Source organism: Corvus hawaiiensis, chromosome 7 (assembly GCF_020740725.1).
Source record: "Corvus hawaiiensis isolate bCorHaw1 chromosome 7, bCorHaw1.pri.cur, whole genome shotgun sequence".
NCBI classification, from domain to species: domain Eukaryota; kingdom Metazoa; phylum Chordata; class Aves; order Passeriformes; family Corvidae; genus Corvus; species Corvus hawaiiensis.
Genome location: NC_063219.1, coordinates 16,726,090 through 16,746,618, shown reverse-complemented (window position 1 = coordinate 16,746,618; position 20,529 = coordinate 16,726,090). Strand labels below are relative to the sequence as shown.

At 38.1% G+C, this 20,529-nt stretch overlaps 1 protein-coding gene across 3 annotated transcripts in view; it reads right to left on the bottom strand.

Annotated features, from left to right (window-relative positions):
- Window positions 1-20,529, bottom strand: part of CWC22 (CWC22 spliceosome associated protein homolog) — a 30,640-nt gene that overhangs the window by 7,856 nt on the left and 2,255 nt on the right. For all 3 annotated transcript variants that reach the window (XM_048309742.1, XM_048309743.1, XM_048309741.1), the window contains exons 3-15: window positions 19,349-19,416; window positions 18,577-18,699; window positions 18,214-18,468; window positions 17,614-17,742; window positions 15,639-15,807; window positions 15,185-15,238; window positions 14,148-14,283; window positions 13,860-14,066; window positions 13,676-13,738; window positions 13,257-13,352; window positions 10,658-10,739; window positions 9,435-9,495; window positions 831-908 (exon numbers count right to left, since the gene is read on the bottom strand). In XM_048309742.1, coding sequence (XP_048165699.1) covers window positions 831-908; window positions 9,435-9,495; window positions 10,658-10,739; window positions 13,257-13,352; window positions 13,676-13,738; window positions 13,860-14,066; window positions 14,148-14,283; window positions 15,185-15,238; window positions 15,639-15,807; window positions 17,614-17,742; window positions 18,214-18,468; window positions 18,577-18,699; window positions 19,349-19,416 — 1,521 coding nt within the window. The remainder of the gene's footprint in view (window positions 1-830; window positions 909-9,434; window positions 9,496-10,657; window positions 10,740-13,256; window positions 13,353-13,675; window positions 13,739-13,859; window positions 14,067-14,147; window positions 14,284-15,184; window positions 15,239-15,638; window positions 15,808-17,613; window positions 17,743-18,213; window positions 18,469-18,576; window positions 18,700-19,348; window positions 19,417-20,529) is intronic.

Genomic DNA, 20,529 nt, shown 5'->3' with positions numbered 1-20,529 from the left:
TTTCAGGACATCACTGAACGACTATTTCAATTTAGAGAGGCAGCAGGAAACACAGAGGTAAGACATTTTGAACATAAACATTCCAAAGAATATGGAAATCAACATTTATATTCATCTGAACATGCAGATTCATATGGCTAGTGCTTTGTAACTGTCAGCAAAAGGATTTCCTGAAATAATGGATGAAAAATACAAATGAGAAGAAACATTCCCTTTCAGCACAACTTGCTCCCTTGAGAAGACAAGTACTTCATCTTAACTCTTCAGACATGTCAATATTATTGATAGGGAAACCTTAACTAAGAAACAATTGCAGCTAAAATAGCAGTTAGTTACACAAAACCAGGGAGTGAGCTGTTAATTGAGAAGCAAACGAAACACCCACAAGCCCAGGACAGTAAGTATTCATCTTGTGCTCTAAATTAAACCTACTAAGCAGCTTTGAACAAGGTGGTAAACGACAAGAGTCTCCAAGACTAATCTTCAGCACTGTAAAAAGGCTATTTTCTGGTAACTCATAATACTATTATGTCTTTTTAGTACCATTTCTTTACCACTGATTTATTGTTCTACCTTAATGAGAAAAAAAGAGAGGCAAAACAAGCAACAATATAGGGAAAGCAAGTTCTCTCATTATGCATTCACTATGCTTTTTACAATCAAAGTGCTAATTCAATCCACTAAAACAATCAACTAACATAAGCATTTTCAGGATGATAAAAAGACTATTAGTTTTATTTATCCATTAAAACTTAAGTTTGACACACAAAAAATAGAGTAAACAATGAAATTTTCTATCACATAGTGTAAAATTTGAAAACAGAACTCACCCCTGCCAGTAACCCAAAGAATTTTTCGTATGTTCTTTGCTGAGCACAGCAGTCAAGTATCATATTGCAGAGTTCTTTCTGGGTTAAGAAAAGAACATTTCTCTAGGTAAATTCACTGTAGCAGCAAAAAATCCCATCAGTACATACCAAGTAACTGAAGGAAGCCTTACATGGATGCAAGCCTTGAAATGAGCATTTACATCAAACTTCATTGGCAACACCAGTAGTTTTCTGAATTTCTCTGGGATATGAATATGAACTTTTGCCCTTCAAATTTTCTCTTCTGCTTAAACTAAGATTTATGTGTTAACACACTGTACATCTAACCAAAAGAAGTCAGAACTCATTTACAAACTGACTTTACCACAGCGAATAAAGGAGCTACAAGATCCAAAGTGAAGGTTTTGAGGGCTTTTTTCATGGTTTTTTGTTTGTCAGGTTTTTTTTTTTATTTCTTTTTGGGGATTGTTTTGGTTTGTTTGAAGTAGTACCAATCCCTGCATTTACAGAAAATGAAAATTCTTTACAACTTCCAAGTGTCAAAATGGCTTACAGACAAACCATTTGGAAACACAATGTGCATTCCTTAGCAGCTATTTCCAAAATTTTGGTATATACTAATACCTTTAACTCTTCAGCCGTAATTTGACTGATGAGCCCTGCTTACCATAAGCAAGCAGAAGGCTGAGTTTCACTGCAATGGCTTCAGCCCTGGAGGAGACGGTCACAAAGACTAAACTCAGACTTGGGAAGCCAATATGCCTGGACTTCCTCTATAAGCAAGAGAACAAGAGGAGCTTTTCTAAAGCAGCTGGTTTAGGCTCATATTCTGAATCACCCTTTACAGAAGAGCATCTCTCCTTCTTGGCTAGGAATGAACTGAGGAAGCCTAACTCGATTAGTCTCCCAGAATGTTTGTGTATCCCCTAACATCGACAGCCTGCCTTCCATTTTTGCCTGTCTCCTTGGTGAACATGGACTGACTAACGGAAGATGCTCTCCTGTTCCATGATGCAAACTATGCAGGACAGTTAGTCCAGTCTTTCTGGAATGCAGGCTCTCTGTCTCCCTTCCTCGTCTTCCAACATCATAACCCCAAGATTATTATGAGATCAACCTCTGGTAGCTGCCTCTTCCTCTGCTTTCACACACAGCAAACCAGCAACCAGAGGGAAACACTTTGTACGTCACCTCTCAGGCCAGAGCCCTTCACTGGCTGAGAGCAGAGGTCCCAGCCACTGAGACCATGCAGGTTTAAAACCAAACTTACTTCCCTGACCTTCTACCTGAGTTACACATTGTAATGCAGCTATGAATTGGATCAGGGCACATTTTGCAACATTAAGACAAGTGAACAAACATTTTTATATAAATTAAAAGCCATGAAATACACAATGCTTAAAACAGCCCTGCAGTTTTTGCCCATTCACTTTTTTTATTACTGTTTTCTTATAAGATAAATTCCATAGCATAATCCAATTTATGACACTCCCAAATAGGTTTCTGGCTGTCAGTCATGTATGTTTCATTATTAGTTCAATTTCTCTTTAAACTAATAGTAACGTTCCTATAAAAACTACTGGATGATTTCAAGCATTTTGTTCTCTTTGTATCTTTCACCAAATTACTGTAGCATATACTGGATTTCATATTCTCCCACTTGTGTCATTCTTCCAAGCATGTATTCACAAGAAACATTTTTGCCCATCATAAAAACTCAAAACAAATAAAAAGCCAACCATGCTGGAAAAGAAAAGAAACCACCCCTCCAAATAACAAGGCAGTAATGTATCAAATAAACTTACAGATGTGTTTAAAGGCATTCCTTTTAACACTGTCACACTGTGTTAATGTGATGTATTAAAATGCATATTAACTTTTTTTATTATCCCATTTTGCAGTAATGCTGCAGTTAATCAGTTTTTAAACAATAAAAAGGGTAAAGTGCTGATGCCACTGTTAATAATGTCAGGAAGACTTGAAAAACAAATTACTTTTCTTCCTCATCTTAAATGCAATTATAGCCTTGGTATCCCCTGTGGTTTACAGTAATTAAATATTTTAACATTTTAATTAAATATTACAATTATTTCTAGGAGGGTATCTCAACCACATGCATGAAAATAGGTTTGCCCATAAAGACATTCTTGCTGGTGTTATCTAAACAATTTGAGGTTAGGTCTAGAGTAACTGTCTTCCAGATTTAAAATTAACAAACTTTACAATTATTTAATTACTTTTTGAGAGATGCAACAAGCTCAGATGGCAATTCTAGCTTAATTTACAGCTTCAAAGGTTAGTTAACTCATTTCTGTACTCCCAATGATGTTTACGGCATGAAGAGCCTGTTATTTAGCCCACCACTTGCTCTGAAGAACACAAAGAATTTGTTCCCCAATTTTACAGGCAATTTCTATATTGTGTTAACTGTTTTCATACAATGCTCAACAAGTAACTAACCAGCTTAGTTAAGAAAGTATACATAGCTGTCCAATCATGAACTAAAACACTTCAAAAATACCTGACATCTCACACAGATGGTGAATCATCTTTTGTGAAGATCTTGAATTTATTACTGTATCATGGAAAACAATAGGACTTTCCAAAACTGCTAAAATAAGGAGAAAGCTACCTCTAAATACAGTGCATTTCTCACAGTTCTCCCTAAACATTCCCTGTTTCTCTTACTCAAACAGAAAAATGGTTTAGATGAACCGTGACTCAACCTAACATGGCAAGTGTCATCATACATTTAAAGATGCTAAAGCAAAGACAGAAAAATCAGACTTGGTTTTTTTCTCCCAGTTTTACCATTTTAAAACACAGGCACACCCTGCCCAATCTATATTCTCTCAGCTTCACACAAATGCCGTGCTCACTGCAGACAGAAGAGCTAAAGTAGCTCACCCCCTTCTGATCACAGGTTCCTTTCCACGGCTAGTACCTCCCCCCAGCCCCTTCTGCCCTCATTTTTCACAATTTCTTTAAGATTTGCATTCAGCCAAGACTGCAATTTCAGAGCTGCCCCACAGGCAGCCCCCACGTGGACATCGCTTCTGCCCTCCCTAGCTGGAAGTGATGCCACTTCCACCTCCATTCCCCTACCAGCCCCACAGCTCCATCCACTGCCTACACAAGCTGAAGCCATCATGAGACATCCCCAACCTGTAAGCTATTCTTAAAATATAAAACTTTCAATGTCAACACTTCATTTCTAGAAGTTTCTTCACAGAACTAAAGGAAATTATTTGCTGGGAGCAAACCTAGTGAAGGCCTTAGGTTCATTTAAATCAACGTGAAATTGGAATTATGTGAAACGAGTGCCTTGCATTTTATGTATTTTTACTGCTTTTACAAATGCCACACTTTTTCTTTTCCTCTTTTATTTCACTGAAGCGTATTTTACTTCCACTGACTACCTTAAAGCCTTCCTTACTGCTGCATATTTTAATGGGTGTAACCATCACAGAGACTACTTTTCCCAGCATCTCTGCTTTCTCTTCTTTTTTTGTCATGTTACCACTTATATCCAAAGCTGGCAAAGCCATGGAAGGCGTTTCAGTGGCAGGCAGCCTCTTGTCAAACTATGTGCAGTGCTTTTAGCAGCTACTACAAAGTCTCCAGGTCTGTCCTGTGCTCAGCTGATGGTTTTCCTCAACTTTTGTCCCTTTTTTTGCTCAACCTCTTTTATGTTTAAAGCAACATATGCTTAAAGCTGAATATGCTTATCACAAATCTTGCATAAATCAGACAATATTTTACACTGGAATCATTAACTGGATATAAGGAGAAATATATTTTTAATCATGCTGCTACAAGCCTGCAACACACAAACACACACAAAAGAGTGAAATAATACATCCAAGTCCCACAGTATCTCTTTCCTTCCACCTGAAGGCTGCACAAGCAAACTTCACTTTAAGTGATTTCACTGGAGTAATCTGAACAATTCCATCTCATTAGGTTAAATGCATACACACATTTGTGGAAGATCAAAACCTAGTCAAAACTCTAGTTAATGCCTGCTGTCAGTAACACAACAGCCTAATTCTGTGTGGATTCTGTACCTTCATTTTGCAGACATCAACAAATACCACAACATGGTATGTACATTACATGTGTATGATATGTACTTATTTTTTAATTGATAAATCACAGAAAATTAGAATGACTCTGCATCTCAGGCCCACAAAAACTCCTGCTTCAAAAGACAGGAAAGCTACTTGGATGATTACCTTTTACAGCCAGTAGCAAGGCTGTGACCTAATCATGGTGCACTTGCTAAACCTACCAGATGTAATGCCCTCCAATTAGAGAAGAAACCAATGAATCTAAGAAATCATCAATTTGACCAGCATAATTATCAGCCTTAGACCATCCCACTCTACATCAGTTTCCTGAACTATATTTTCACTTAAAGTGAAAATAGTCAAGTCAACATAAGTACTTGTGTTATCTTCAAGACTCAAGGCATAAATAACACGAGACACTGACACTCCCACACCACCAACTAGGACTGCTTTGAGCAAGTGACACCACCCTGTAAAAATGAAGATGTGTCAGATGCATGCATAATTCTTTCAAGAAGGCTGTGCCTGCAAGAATTTTTCTCATTTTAAGTAAACAAAAAACAAGAAAGAAATATCTGGTGACGCATTACCTTTATCTGGAATAGGCATGGTGTTAGAAGAGGCTCTAATTTAATTTAGCAACATTTCTGAATACAAGTTTAGTTCTTATCACAAGCCAAGAAAGAAAAAAAGCCTAAAAGCCAATCAATTTTAGGCACACTTTCAAAGAGCAAGAACAGTGTATGGTTGGTTCAATTTTTTTAGTTGTCTGCATTTCAGCTGGGCTTGTTTGCCTGCTTTCTCACAGTTCAGAAGCCAGTACAACTGGTAATACCACACTCCTCTAACTACAGTTTTAAATTATTTAAATTTTCTTCTTTGGTAATGCATGGGATTAATGCAGCTTTAACAGAGATAATAACAGTACTTTTTAAAAAAAGTAAAATATTGAGCTCTGCCAAGACTGAATTGCCCAAAGAAGCAATTGCAAGGCTTGTTTAGAACAGCTTCTCACAGACTGTAGCACAGACAGCAAAGCTATTTCACTTTTCATCTGCAGGCTTCATCTGCAGTTGGGTTTAAATAACATGAATAAAAGCAAACCCACTCCTAGTAAATTTACTTAAGAAATGAAAGAACTTCAACACTTTGAATGTCTTTCCTTGGGGGGGGGGGGGGGGGGAAATCAGAGGAATGCTGACATCCCCCCTCAGCAGCTGGTCCCAAACTGCAATGCCAAAAAGCAGTATTATGTTGTTCCAGTCCACAGATTATCCATCTGAACCTTAATCCTCTTTCTGCGAGTCAGAGCTGTGCGACAGATCCATTACTGGTATTAAGCAGACAAACAACTTGTGTTGCACAGCAATTAATGTGACACGATAACCTGATAATTCAACCACTGATAAAAACTGCTAATGTATTTCTGAACTCAGCCCTGATAAATCACACCAAAAATTTCTATACATGAAGATTTCTGGAAGAGTTAACCAGAAAGATAGTCAGTAAGACTGTATTAGTCTCCAACCTGTTGTTCGCATCTGTCTTCACGTTTCAGATATTCTTACTAGTTTTTTGATTATACTTGACCGTTTACTACTCAAAACCTGTGGAAAAGTCTTAATAACAGAATTAAATAAATATTATTTTATTAAGTAAAGCCTTTCGGAAGAAAAGCACAAAGTTACTGTAAAATCAGACTTGATTTGCACAAAAATTTTGCAGTTAGAATCTTAAGTTTCACCTGATTTTTAAGGATTATTTCAGCTAAATGCTCTAGTTCCTGCCTCTCGTGATGACTGCCATTCATAGTAGGGGTTGGAAGAGAGAATGAGCATAAACAAAGTTTGCTGGGTCACCTTAGAGTTCAGCAAACATTTTGGGAATTTCTCAAGACTGTTTAAAGCTTTGAATCAGAACATGCAAAGACATTATAGATAAAAGACACCAGATCCTGCAGTACAGATTGTTGAAGCTTTCAGTAAAACAGACCAAAAAAGGAAAGAAGTGCTTTACAGCTAAAAGAATAATAGTAGAGAATGATAAGACCAAGTCCTACTGTAAACCCAGTGCCACCGTGCTTACCACTAAACCATATCCACAAGCCTTTTTTGAACCCTTCCATGGACGGTGATTCCACCACTTCCCTGGGCAGCCTGTTTCAATGACTGACCACCCTTTCAGAGAAGAAATTGTTCCTAGTATTTAATTTAAATCTCACCTGGTGCAGCTTGAGGCCATTTCCTCTGGCCCTGTCACTTGTTACCTGGGAGAAGAGACCAACCCCCACGTGGCTATACCCTCCTTTTGGGTACCTGCAGAGAGTGATAAGGTCCCGTTTGAGCCTCTTCTTCTCCAGACTGAACAGGGCCCAGCTCCCTCAGCCACACACAGCACTCGAGCTGTTGCCTTACAGTCCCCAGTACAAAGGGACAATCACTGCCCTGGTCCTGCTGGCCACACTATTCCTCATCCAGGCCAGGATGCCAGTGGCCTTCTTGGCCACCTGGGCACTGCTGGCTCATGTTCCTCCGCTGTCAACCAGCACCCCCAGGTCCCTTTCTGCTGGGCAGCTTTCCAGCCACCCTGCCCCAGCCTGTGGTGCTGCCTGAGGCTGTTGAGACCCAAGGGAAAGACTCAGCACTTTGCCTCATTGAACCTCACACTGTTGGCCTCAGCCCATTGACCCAGCCCATCCAGATCCCTCTGCCTTCCTGCTCTCCTGCAGATCAACACTCCTGCCCAACTTGGTGTCACCTGCAAACTTAATAATGGCTTGTTTTTTAATGAAGGCAGTGGGAATTAACTCAATAAAGGCTTCAATTTGAAGACAGTAGCTTGAACGAATAAAAGATGATTTTTCTAGCTTAAAAACTGGCAGCTAATTTAAACAAATTTCCTGCTGAGTGCATTCAGGTTTTTTTATCCACACGTACAGACTCAAGTCCTAGAAATCCCTGAGTAATTTTACTGCCTACATCTGCTTGTTCTTTCTGCTCTCACACTGATCAGGAAGCACTTTTTTTTTTTCAATTTTTGTCCCCATAAAGGAGGTTAATTCTATACAATAAGCCAGTCAAAGCTCTCATATCTTTGATTAAATGAGGTGAAGAGTAATTATGATTCTGAAGGAAAAAAAAATCAGCGCAAAGAAGCAGCCTCATGTGGTAAGAGGATGCAGTTTTACAACAGTTTTGAACCTTGAATTGTAATAATTCCTACTCCTAGTATTGAATTGTAGCTTGATACTAATTGTTGGGGTTTTTTTTCCCTTCCCTTATGAAATTTATTTTTTCTGAGCAGCTTTTGCCCACAGAAGTTAGAAGCTGACAGAGACTGCCATGGTATTGAATCCCAAGAGTTAAGTAGTTCTATGTGCAGTTATCCAACAAGCAAGAAGTGTTATGTATTATAACTGTTGTATGCTCTAGTACAGATATTCTAGATTATTTGCTCTATTCTTTATACCTGAATTGATTTGCTGGGAAACATTTTTTTTTTTCTCTTTAGAATTCTTCAGGTTATGTATACTTCACTGAGAATTTTAATCTGATACATGCTTAATATTCCATTTCATGCACAGAATTAGAGAACTAGATAAAAAATACACAATCTCAATTCTTCGTTTACTTCCATGCAAATGGCTTAGAAACAAAATAGTACAAGAATTGAAAAAACGTTAGGTAAACAAGTTCTCAAAGAACACCTAAGTGCAGTCCAGGTATCCCCTTACTAGTTAGTATTATACTAAAGTTACTGATCACACACACAGTTTCAAATAAAACTGATAATTAAAGCCACAAGAAGTTAAGAGCTCGCCCATGATGACAGCTTACAGCTGACTGAAAAGCTGCTTGGAAAATTAGATGGGTATTTACGTTCTACCAGTACTGAATAGAAGTATACCAGTATTGAATAGAAGTATTGGATGAAGAACAGTTTCCATTCTTGGAAACACAGCAATTGCATTGGTCTTACAGAGTCTGAGGACAAAAGAGCTTTGGTCTTATGATCTCCAAAATTACAGTAAAGCAATCATACTTAAAACTGCTTTAATTCAATACACTGTTATTCAAAGACTGTGAAAGCACCAAAACCACACACCCTTAGCACTGTGCTAAATTTCAAGCCCTACTGATAAAGCCTACAGCTGCCTGCAAATACTATCTTCAAGCCCGAGTTCTTTCAGAGACAGAACTCTGAGAATGATTGCCATGCTGCTGCACTCTTGTCATAGGATAGAAGTTTCACCAGGCCAAACAAAAGACCTTTTTAAACAGGCTGTGAGCAAACATTTGTGTTGCTTGACAGAAAGGAGCACGTGCATAAGACAAATTGTTTATGAAACGTGTCAGTCTATTTGCTCTAAAGGTTGTGAAATTAATTTTGAGGAACAATAGCTGTAAGGAATGACACTCATTCACCTGCTTGCTATGCAAACTAGGTTGTGGAACATAAGCAAGGCTTTTAGGTACTACCACAGTATTGTGTCTTAATAATGTCAGTAACAAATAGAGTAAGAATAAAGGCTTACAGTCTGACTTTCAGGGAAGTCCATCTTCAGCAGTTTGTGAGCACATTCTTCAAAGTCTAAGCTGAATAGAAAAGATACTTATTATCAGTGCAATATATGCTATGCTAAAAACATTCCAGAACTCTATTATAAAGATTGATCATTGGTGCTGAAATCTCAACTGTTTGAAGTATCTCAGCTGTTTGATTTGCTGATATTTTATTGTTGTTGTGAGTTTTTTTAATAAATATTTTGTATTTCAGGAGTTTCTATCTGAAAATTAATCCAAAGTGATTACATTTGCAGGCAATCTAAAACCAGGATGATTCTAGTCGTTATTACTATTATGTCATCTTATAAAACTTAAAAAGCAGAAAAGTGGGAGCTCGTTTTGCATATTTTGAAACTCACTGAAACACAAGCACTACACACAAGCTCCAAAAGCAGTATTAGACCACAGTCTCCTCCTGGCACTCCTGTTCTGAAAGCCTTTAGCTACCACTGGGTACATCTTGCCCCTCAAGTACAAGATGAAAATTCGAGTGTGGCAAGGAAGTATTTAACAGTAACTTTGAGCAATGTGAAAGCCTTTGATACCCCTCAGTATGGTATTAATTCCTGTGTCTAATGATCAACACCACAACTACATCATCGCACTCCTCATGCAGGATCGGACCTGCAGAGTATTATGGGCCGCAAGGGATAAATCCCTCCTCTCACCCTGGTGACACAGGAGCTACATCCAGCAGGTTTGGAGTATTCGTGCCACGTACTGCAAGGGCAGTTCATTCCCAAGACGACCACAAGACTGTACTTCAGGGCTGGTATCTGCATACTTATTTTCCAAACAATGAAGATGGCAACAGGCCTAAGGAGAACCACACTGCAGAACTCCATCTCAGATGTGGAGATGGACTGTACTAAGTGTAGTCTCAAATTTTTTTCATGAATTCTCAAGATGCTGTAAAATCTGAAGATCACTGACTTTCTGTTCACTCAGAAAATTCTCATTACAGCACTAGTCCCAGTCCACTACCCAAACATTTTGAAACAAACAAGATTCATCTTAGAATGAGAATTTGGGAAAACAGTCTGCTTTACACAGTCAGGTCAAGGTCCATAAAGAACACTTCCCTACTTCTTTTTTTTAAAATTACACATTAACAAAGAACTTTAAAAGAAAGAGAATTACAGTTCACTGATTTCAAAAGAACTACTCTCATAGGTGTATAATTTATATTTACCTTGACTGAATAGCAAGATAAATTGTACGACGGAAAGAGACCAGGTTAATTTCTGTTTTGTCATGGACAGTAACTTTCTGACCTGGAAAAGAAAAACATGGGTTCGTAAAGAGCAAAACATTAAGGAAGACACATGTAGTAATTTTTTAGGACAGCTCTATTTACCATTTCCTGAGTCTGTAGCACATTCTTTTTCTACAAGTACTTAGGCCTGTTTGCAGGTTTATGTATTTTTTTATGTTTATTTTTATAGATAAGGAAAAAATATAAAAATCAGTATTTGCTTCATCTGTAACAAAGGTAAACATTTAGAGACAGTTTTAAAAGGGCAATTCTTTAAAAGACTAAGTTTCTTAGTCACTGCAACCTCTAGGTTTAACATTTCTTGTCAACATTGCTAGTAATCTATTTTCTGCATAATTCAGCTATACTATGCTTTATGTGGCATCTCTGATTCGAACAGGTAATTCTTAGTTCCTGTTACGTGTAGGATCTACATTAGAGCATTCTGCAAAGTCCTGGAGCAAGCATAGAAAAATCCATTCTGAACCAAACCATTCTGGGAACACTGTCATTTCTAAAATATTCACTATTCCTTCAGTCTTTTGAAGTTCGGTAAAATCATAAATAATCACAGAATCACGAGGTTGGAAGAGTCCTCCAAGATCTTCGAGTCCAACCCATGTCCTAACACCTCAACTAGACTATGGCACCAAGTGCCATGTCCAGTCTTTTTTTAAACACATCCAGAGATGGTGACTCTACCACCTCCCCGGGTAGACCATTCCAGTACTTTATTATTCTTTCTGTGAAAAACTTTTTCCTAATATCCAACCTATACCTTCCCTGACACAGTTTGAGACAGCATCCTCTTGTTCTGTCAGTTGCTGCCTGGTAGAAGAGACCAACCCCCGCCTGTCTACAACCTCCTTTCAGGAAGTTGTAGAGAGCAATAAGGTCACCTCTGAGTCTCCTTTTCTCCAGGCTAAACAACCCTAGTTCCCTCAGTCGTTCCTCACAGGGCTTGTGTTCCAAGCCCCTCACGAACCTTGTTGCCCTCCTCTGGACATGCTCAAGCATCTCAACGTCCTTCCTAAACTGGGGGGCCCAGAACTGGACACAGCACTCAAGATGTGGCCTTACCAGTGCCGAGTACAGGGAAATAATGACCTCCCTGCTCCTGCTGGCCACACAGTTCCTAATGCAGGCCAGGATGCTACTGGCCTTCTTGGCCACCAAGGCACACTGCTGGCTCATATTCGGTTGGCTGTTGACCAGCACCCCCAGGTCCCTTTCTGCCCGGACGCTGTCCAGCCACACCGTCCCCAGCTTGTAAAGTAGTTGGGGATTTTTGTGGCCAAAATGCAGAACTCGGCACTTAGACTTACTAAACTTCATCTTGCTGGACTCTGCCCATCCATCCAATCAATCCAAGTCTCTCTGCAGAGCCCTCCTTCCTTCCAATAGATCGACACAAGCTCCCAGCTTAGTGTCATCTGCAAATTTACTAATGAAGGACTCAATACCCTCATCCATGTCATCAGTAAAAATACTGAACAGAACTGGTCCCAGTACAGACACCTGAAGGACACCGCTGGTGACTGCCAGCTGGATGCAGCACCATTCAGCATCACTCTCTGGGCCTGACCATCCAGCCAGTTCCTGACCCAGCAAAGAGTGCACCTGTCCAAGCTGTGGGCTACCAGCTTTTCCAGGAGTATGCTGTGGGAGACACTGTCAAAGGCCTTGCTGAACTCCAAATAGACAACATCCACAGCCTTTCCCGCATCCACCAGGCAAGTCACCTGGTCATAAAAGGAGATCAGGCTGGTCAGGCAGACCTACCCCTCGTAAACCCATGCTGGCTGGGTCTGATGCCCTGGCCATCCTGTAAGTGCTGCATGACAACACTCAGTATAAACTGGTCCATTACCTTACCTGAAAACGAAAAATTATGTGAATGCTCATACTTTTCATCAGCCTAGGAGCTTGGCTCTTCTGTGAAATACTCCACCAAACTAATAAGGAAATCCATTCCTGGTATTCCACAAGAACAATACTTGACTGGCTTTTCAATTACTCAGTCTGCACAAAAATCTCAGTTATGCTTATCCATCAACCTTTTTCTCCTGGGAGTTGAATACATTCTTTAAAAATGAGTAAGCCTTGTCTCCACTACCGATCAAGAAAGAGGGCTGTACTGAAGGGAGATATGGAGGATGTAGATACAGCTGTAATAAAATCCATTCTAATTTTGGAAGTGACTTAAAAATATGATAGAGCATGAAAAAGTTTAAGCAAGTGTTTTCATTTTGCTCTTTTTCATGTCTCATGTTTGCAGGTGACTGCAAACTGATGCTGTCAAGAAAAATGTGGCAAAGTTGCTTTTCCTTTTCTGCATGTGCTGAATGCTTCCTTCCAGACCATTACTTTTATACTAGTTGCTAGTAAACACTTAGATCTGAGAATAATTGAAGAGGAAAACTTTCCTTAACATTTGAACATCTCAGCTTTGCAAACCATCTAAGAAGTTAAGCTTTTCTTTCCTTTTTCATCTACAGTCAATTGATTGCTTGTAAGATGCCAGTCATACACTTACCATCTTCATCCTCCTCTTCATCATCTTCTTCCTCTTCCTCACTACTTCCAGCTTCTTGATTTCCTTCAGATTCAGTGTCACCTTCGTCAAGAATTTCTGAAAGAGCAGTATCCCAGATTAATGGAATACAGACCACAGTACTTTCATTACAAAAAAACCCCTGATCCAACACCTGAAGAGTGAAAGGATGTCTCAGGTGCAGAATGTGGAAGAGGCCAAAAAGCAGGTATATCATAACTGAATGGAAACATAGTTGGAGAAACAACACTGAGTAGCAGCAACACAAAGGAAAGGTCTATGGACTGAATGACAGCTACACAGGACAGAAATATCACCCACTGTTAAATAAACGTTGGCAGCAACAGCTGAATAAGCAAATGCCATAGGTAACTGTTGTGTATACACACAGATATTCCTACCTTTCTTCAGCATTTTGTATTTCTCCTCATTTTCCATAAAGTTTGGATCCATCTTGAAAACATCTTTAGAATAAAAGAGAATCTTTATTTAAAACACAAATTGAAGAAAAACTATTAATATTTAATCTTGACTTTATTTTCTTGGGGAATACAATTAAGGAATTGTCTTCCATTTCTAACTTACTAAGAACATCCTCTGGGTTGTAGTCATCTTCCAATGGCAACATATGAGTAAACTGATCCTCCTCTTCCACTAGATCTAATCCCTCTGGAATGATTGGATGATCCTTGAAGCCATCCTTTCGTACAGCAAACATGACTTCTATCATGTACTGAACACGCATATCAATTTTAGATTCATGCAGAATGTGTCGAAGGCGATCAAAGATTGCTTTGGAAAAGAGAGAAATGTAAATATGAAAGGTACTTTCTAATACAAATGCCAAGATAGGTTTTGGCTAACTGTACTTACCATTAATACCTCTAGGAGAAACTTCTGTTAATTTGAGCCCACTCTCTTTAATAAATCCAATTGCTACTTCAATACTGTCATCAGTAGGCCTTTCAAGAAGCAAAGTGAGCATTTCCAAACATAAAACCTCATGAGCCTGTGGAAAGAGTATCAGCAAAGAATCAGAATGCACAATGTTACACTATCATCACAGTGATTTACTGGACAGACCTGTCCAGCCTTTGAGGATGCCACAAAACAGTAGGTTAATCACACACACAAGGCAGCAGTAGTGGGGCAAAGCTGATTAAGAGGAAGTCAAAATTTCAAATCCAGTTTCACCACCAGTATTTACACCAATTTTGTAGTGAATGTGACTATGCTATTGAAGCGAACAAGCAAGCAATGAAAAATATTTTGCCACTAAGAAAATAATAGAATGCATTGCCAAGAAGAAAATAAACCAGCACTTGCATTACAGAACCTAGTTCTAAGTGCATTGTATCCATAATTAAATCAGATCTTCCAGGGCCATGCATGTAAGTAAATAGCACATCTCAGATTAGTTTCCTCTTTACCAAAATGCTGAATATTCCTCATAGATTCCTGAAACACTGCTTCTTGTCATTATTTAAATCAGAGCATCCTGATTTCTAACACATAAGCAAGTGGCATAGAACTGGATAAAAATTTGATTCAGATACAACTAAGTCTAGTTCTGCTAACAGACATCTTGCAAGAAAACTGTTTAAGATCTGTGGGACACAGCCTCAAATGATCCTTGCTTTGCATCAAGACATGCCTGAATACCAGCCCAAACATACATATGAAATCTGGGGAAGCTCTGGAGCATAAGTGGAATGGTAAGTGATGATAACTGCATAAGCAATTACCAATATCTTTTCTAAAAAGATTCTATCAACTTAAAGCAGGCACCACAATCAGATTATCTTTCAGCAACCTTCAGAACAGACAGAGCATCTTCACTTAGTGTACTGCTGTTAAAACTAAAATGTAGCCATATACAGTTTGGATAGAGTAGAAACAAAGTAACATACCACATTCTGATTCATCAAATGTGCAACAAATTTTGAAGATGTTAGACAGAGTTGCTGCAAAAGAAATAAACCAGGAAATTTTAACATAGGGAAGAAAAAATTTGTAACTCATACAATAGATTTGCATATCTCACAATCAAATTAGAGTCATGAAACTATTTTGGGATACTGGTAGCTGTTCACAATTAGCCCTGTCCACTTCCAAAAATAAACAATTAAGATTAAACACCTCTGACCAAAACAAAAAAAACCTCAAACTATCACAGTACCCATTCAGAATAGGCTGTCACTGTAGTAGTATTGGAGTATCATTTTTCATGATACTCTAATACTACTAAATGTCCCAGAAACTGGTCTTGACCTATGTCTTGGCTGTGCTCCTTTGAACACACCTGACACAGTTACAAAGCAGAATTCCACATTTCAGCACGTTGCTTCTTCACATTTTACATACCTTGTCATTTCTGCGATATCCTTTGCGAAAATTCAGTATCAGCCTCTTGAGGATCAATTCACCAATATTTGGAAACTTTGAATTGATAATTGCCACAAGAGCTGCATAAACATGAGTAAAAATCGGAGAGGCACTCTGAGCTTGCAAAATGGATCTAGACAGCAATCCCCTGTAAAGACATGTAAGTTTTAAAGACTTTTCTGGTAATAAAGCATGTAATGTTTTTATTCAGTACTTACCACACAAAATAGTGTTGAGCAGTTGGAATAGCTGGAAGAAACCAGATGATCATTTTCAAACCACTGATTTATCATGACACAAATGGAATTTTGCAAAATATGTTGCACAAATCTGTCTAAACTGAAAAGTTCTTAAACTGTTACAATATCTTTCACTAAATATTGTTCATATTAGAACTACACTTAAAAATGCTAAGCATGCAAAAACCCATCTTGTATCCTGAAATTATTTCTTTTTTAATCTGAACTTAGTCTGATTGCAAAATACTACTTAGAGCCTAAATAAATGTAAACAAAGGACTCATGAGATAGTAGTTCTTTTATTGTTTAAATGATCTCTTTCACATTTATTATCAAGAAAGTCTGAAAAGAATCTGTGACTTGCTTCCCCCCCTCTCAATTTTGCTTTTTGTAATACTTAGGAGCACACAGAATTTGACTTTTGCTGTGTTACTCGAATACATGTGGGTGAGGATAAAAACAAAACAAACCTCCAAATGCGAATCTTCAAAGTACACACTGATATCCACATCTATCTTCCTTGTTGTCTACTGAAATCCTAAAAAAACCCTCCTACAGAGTACTAAATACAGAGTACATAGGGACTTTATTCCTACTTACTTTGGCATTGACAAACGGAATAGAACTCATTTCATACTAGTGCACAGAACCAGAATATTCCCATTTTGAAATTAGTTACTTCTTGCTTACAAACCAGAACTGGTTTGTTTCAGTCGTTTTTTATCCTCTACTTAAAACCTCAGGAAAGGACCTGACAGATAAAAGTTCATCTCCTTACTTTTCTATGTACCTTTGAGCAAGTTTGGAAGTACAGAACTAACTGTAAGAAGGAGGAAAATGGTGTCATTTCCCATCTACATTATTTTGACATTTATAAACCACACACAAAAACTTTCACAGGCAAGTATATTCTAAAAATATTCAATAAGCTCATTTTTAAATTAATTGCTAGTACGAAAATTAAATTTCAAGGACATGAAATGCAGGCAAGTAAAAAGCAGCCCTACAAAAGTCTGAAACTTCATTATAACTTTTACTTAATAAACTTAATAATAACTGCATTATTACTATTACTTAACAGAAATCACATTCAGGAATTATTTGCACACTCTCTATTTTATTTAATTTACTTAATTCTCTTATTTTTATGCTAGCTGCATGATTCTGATCTTTCCATCAGGTATAACATCCACAAAAAGTAATGCATTCCTCCTCAAATAAATCTGTGACAGAAAAAGTGTTGCTATCTGTTTGAAATGTAACGGAATTATTTCTGGATCTACCAAGCTCCAATAGCATAATGGTCTTTTCTCTACACTACAACAATAAACAACTCTGACAGGTAACTGTAGTAAAACTTGTTTTGCTAAATCTTGGCCACAAATATTATTTGTCCCAGAAAAAAAAAAAAATCCAGCACTATAAAAAGTAGATAGACAGTGGCACCTGCAAACTACAAGTCATTCAAGTAAAATGCATGGGAAAACCTTAAGAAAAGGAAATATACACCATCTGCTGCACTGTTTTATTCCACCCAACATACAAACCCTTTCCCAAGGAAGGGAATATTCTGAATAGGACAATATGGCCTAAGGTTAATACTAAAATCTGACTAACACCTGTACACTACACACAGCACACACAATAGTGTACACATGAACAGCGCATATGTTACCAGAAAAGCAAAATAATTATTTTATAATACTAAGACTTACCTTCCCCGAACAATGTTCTCCTGAAGGAGCTCATGAATGATGTTTTCTATATTAGATACATTCACTTTATTGACAAGACCATTGATTGACTTCTTCAAGGCTTCCCAACTCATCCTCTGATATGCCAAGCTATCACAAAGCATCAAAAATTATCAATGTATAAATCTGAAGTTGCACTAAATTTTCATATATATAGCATACATTCACATTTTCATTTAATCAGTAAAATAGATAAAAAATATTCACTACAGAAATGTGAAGACTTGTTCACAATTATACATTCAACCACTAGAAAAATCACTGAACCAATATGATAAACCAAAGTGTAATTCTCTGCAGATATGGTATAACCCAGTGTGTTCTGTTTTCTAAGATGTTCCAAAAAATTCCTAGCTACATTCTATATCCTACCTTATCATTTACACTTTGCAGAAGAAGCAGGCACAGTTTTAATCTGATTCTCTTATCTCGCTTCTGATAAAAATATACCTTCAAAACAATGATCACAACCCTTAATGGATCCCATTTTTCCCAAAATTCTCTAAACACCATAACTGTTTTGCTTGCAGCAAAACCACTAGTATATAACTTTGAACTCACCTATTTTTATCAGTGATTTGCTCTTGCATCATCCTGAGCTTGGCAGGTGGAATATATGCACCACCTGTGCGAGTGAGGATTGGATCCACTTCTTCTTTCTTCTTCTTTGAGGCAGTCTCATCATGAGCAAGTGAGCTCTGGCCTGTCGACCTCTCTGGACTCCTACGGTCAGGTGAGGAGTACCTTCTCTGCTTCCTTCGATCATATTCTCTGTCCTCCCATCTCTCATGTCTATCTCTCCCCCTTTCCATCCTTCTAAAATGAAAAAAAAACACCCACTAAACACCCAAGTGGACATGGAAAGTTTCACATTTTATTCTTTAAAGTAAGTATTTTATTACTGCTTAAGAAAGGGCTTCATACCTTCCATCTGAAGTTCTATCATCATAGTATTCCCGTCTTGAATATTCCTCATCAAATCTGCTGTCATCAGAGTATCTCCTCTTCCTGGGAGATGGAGACCGAGACCTATCACGCTCCATATCCCTATTTGCAACCCAAGACACAAAAATTCTTAGTAAGAGGCTGAGAAAAGCAATGGTATTAATATTTACTTGCAATATAAACTTACAATGCAGAAGTGTTTTAATTCTGCAACATGAGTTTCAAAATACGTCACTCCAACAAAAGGGTCTACTTTAACAATGATTTGTTGTCAGGAAAAAATTATCAAAAATCAAAGAAGCTTGACTGTAAAAGAAAGCTCCTAGAATTTAAAATTAAATAATTAGCAATAATAACATCAAACACCAAAGGTAAATTCAGCAGCTTGCATTCCTTGGAACACATGTATTCATTTGGTTCCATCTACTTTGGCCTGTACAGCACAAAGCAGTCTTGCACAAAAATGATAATTGTGGTATCAGCAATATGTGACTTTGAGCAAAAAGCTGGCATGTAATTTACACTTTCAAGTCTCATGATAATTTAACTAAGTGTGGAGTTTTAGTAATAAATCAATTTAATTACTGTTATACTGACATTCAAGTATTTTATTAAATCTACACTTGGATTTTACCACTTAGTTATGGTAATATATAAAAAGAAACACAACCTGATGATTTTTTTAACTTCTCTAACTCATTATGTGAGGTAATTATACCAAATTGAAGGATATAAAAATCATTCATTCTACCTGTCCTCTGGAGACAAACTTTCATGTCGGGAACCATAGTTTTCCTTCCTTTCGTGACTGGAACCATGCTTTAAGGAAAGAAAGAAAAAAAATCAAGCCCCAACATGACTGTGAGCACCCATCTTCAGATCAAAGCACACCATGCCTTCAGTTCCCACTCCTTTACATGGAGGGCCATCAAATAAAGCTAATGGCAGTCAGGTATGACAAGGAGAGCTGGTTCTCTAGGAACAAACAGTTAAGCAGCTGGACATCCTGCTACAGGATGCTGGAGATGCAAAATGCCTATTCAGGTTCAAGGCACTGAACAAACACTGAAGAAAAATCTGCACAGACTACCAAAAAACTTTATCGGGCTCGGGAAGCTGCAAACAGGTAGAGAGAGGGAGTGTATGTCAGCAAGTACTTTTACAGTTACCCTAATACTAAACTTTTCAAGGCATCTGCTGTTAATTGCTGCTGAAGATGAGAGCAGATGCACCACTGACCTGCCTTTCCTGCTTCCTGATGCTATTCCACTTTGTTGTATCACATGCAATACCATGAACACAATTCCACCACTTCTTGTTTAAAGAGTGTCTTTCCTCTCTCCTAGAAGTCCCCTTTATTAATTTTTCCTTATGTTCCCCCTTTTTACTAACCACAATTTATTTCCTCATGAGTCATTCCTAGCTGCATACATTATAAACATCTAAGCTGCACTGTTCTACTCGGCAGATTTGCAGGATTGTTTAAGTGATACACACTTAAATAGTTCACACCAAATTCCATGGGCTGAACCAGGACATATAGAAGTATGGAGTCATACAAAAATCAGAACGTGACAGCATCTACAACAAACATAGAAAGATATTCATTAAGATGGTTCTAAACAACTTTGGTAGAGCCAAACAGCAGCATTTGTAACCTCAGTACTTTCATTGCAAGGGTCGTCTCTTCCTTTAAAATACTACTTATGATTTTTCAGAACCATGATCTCATGTTGTCACACAGTGATTAACTGTGAAAAAGGGAGCACCTCACTTGATGCAGAAACTCATCACAAGTATTTCCTTATGCACCTTGATGGAACTCCCAGCAGCAACCCTCAGCTCATTCACGGAAGTGGCACCCTCTCCACCAACATGCTGGCACACCAGTTCTGAAGAACCACTAAAGAACCAGTTAAAACTCTGGGTGAC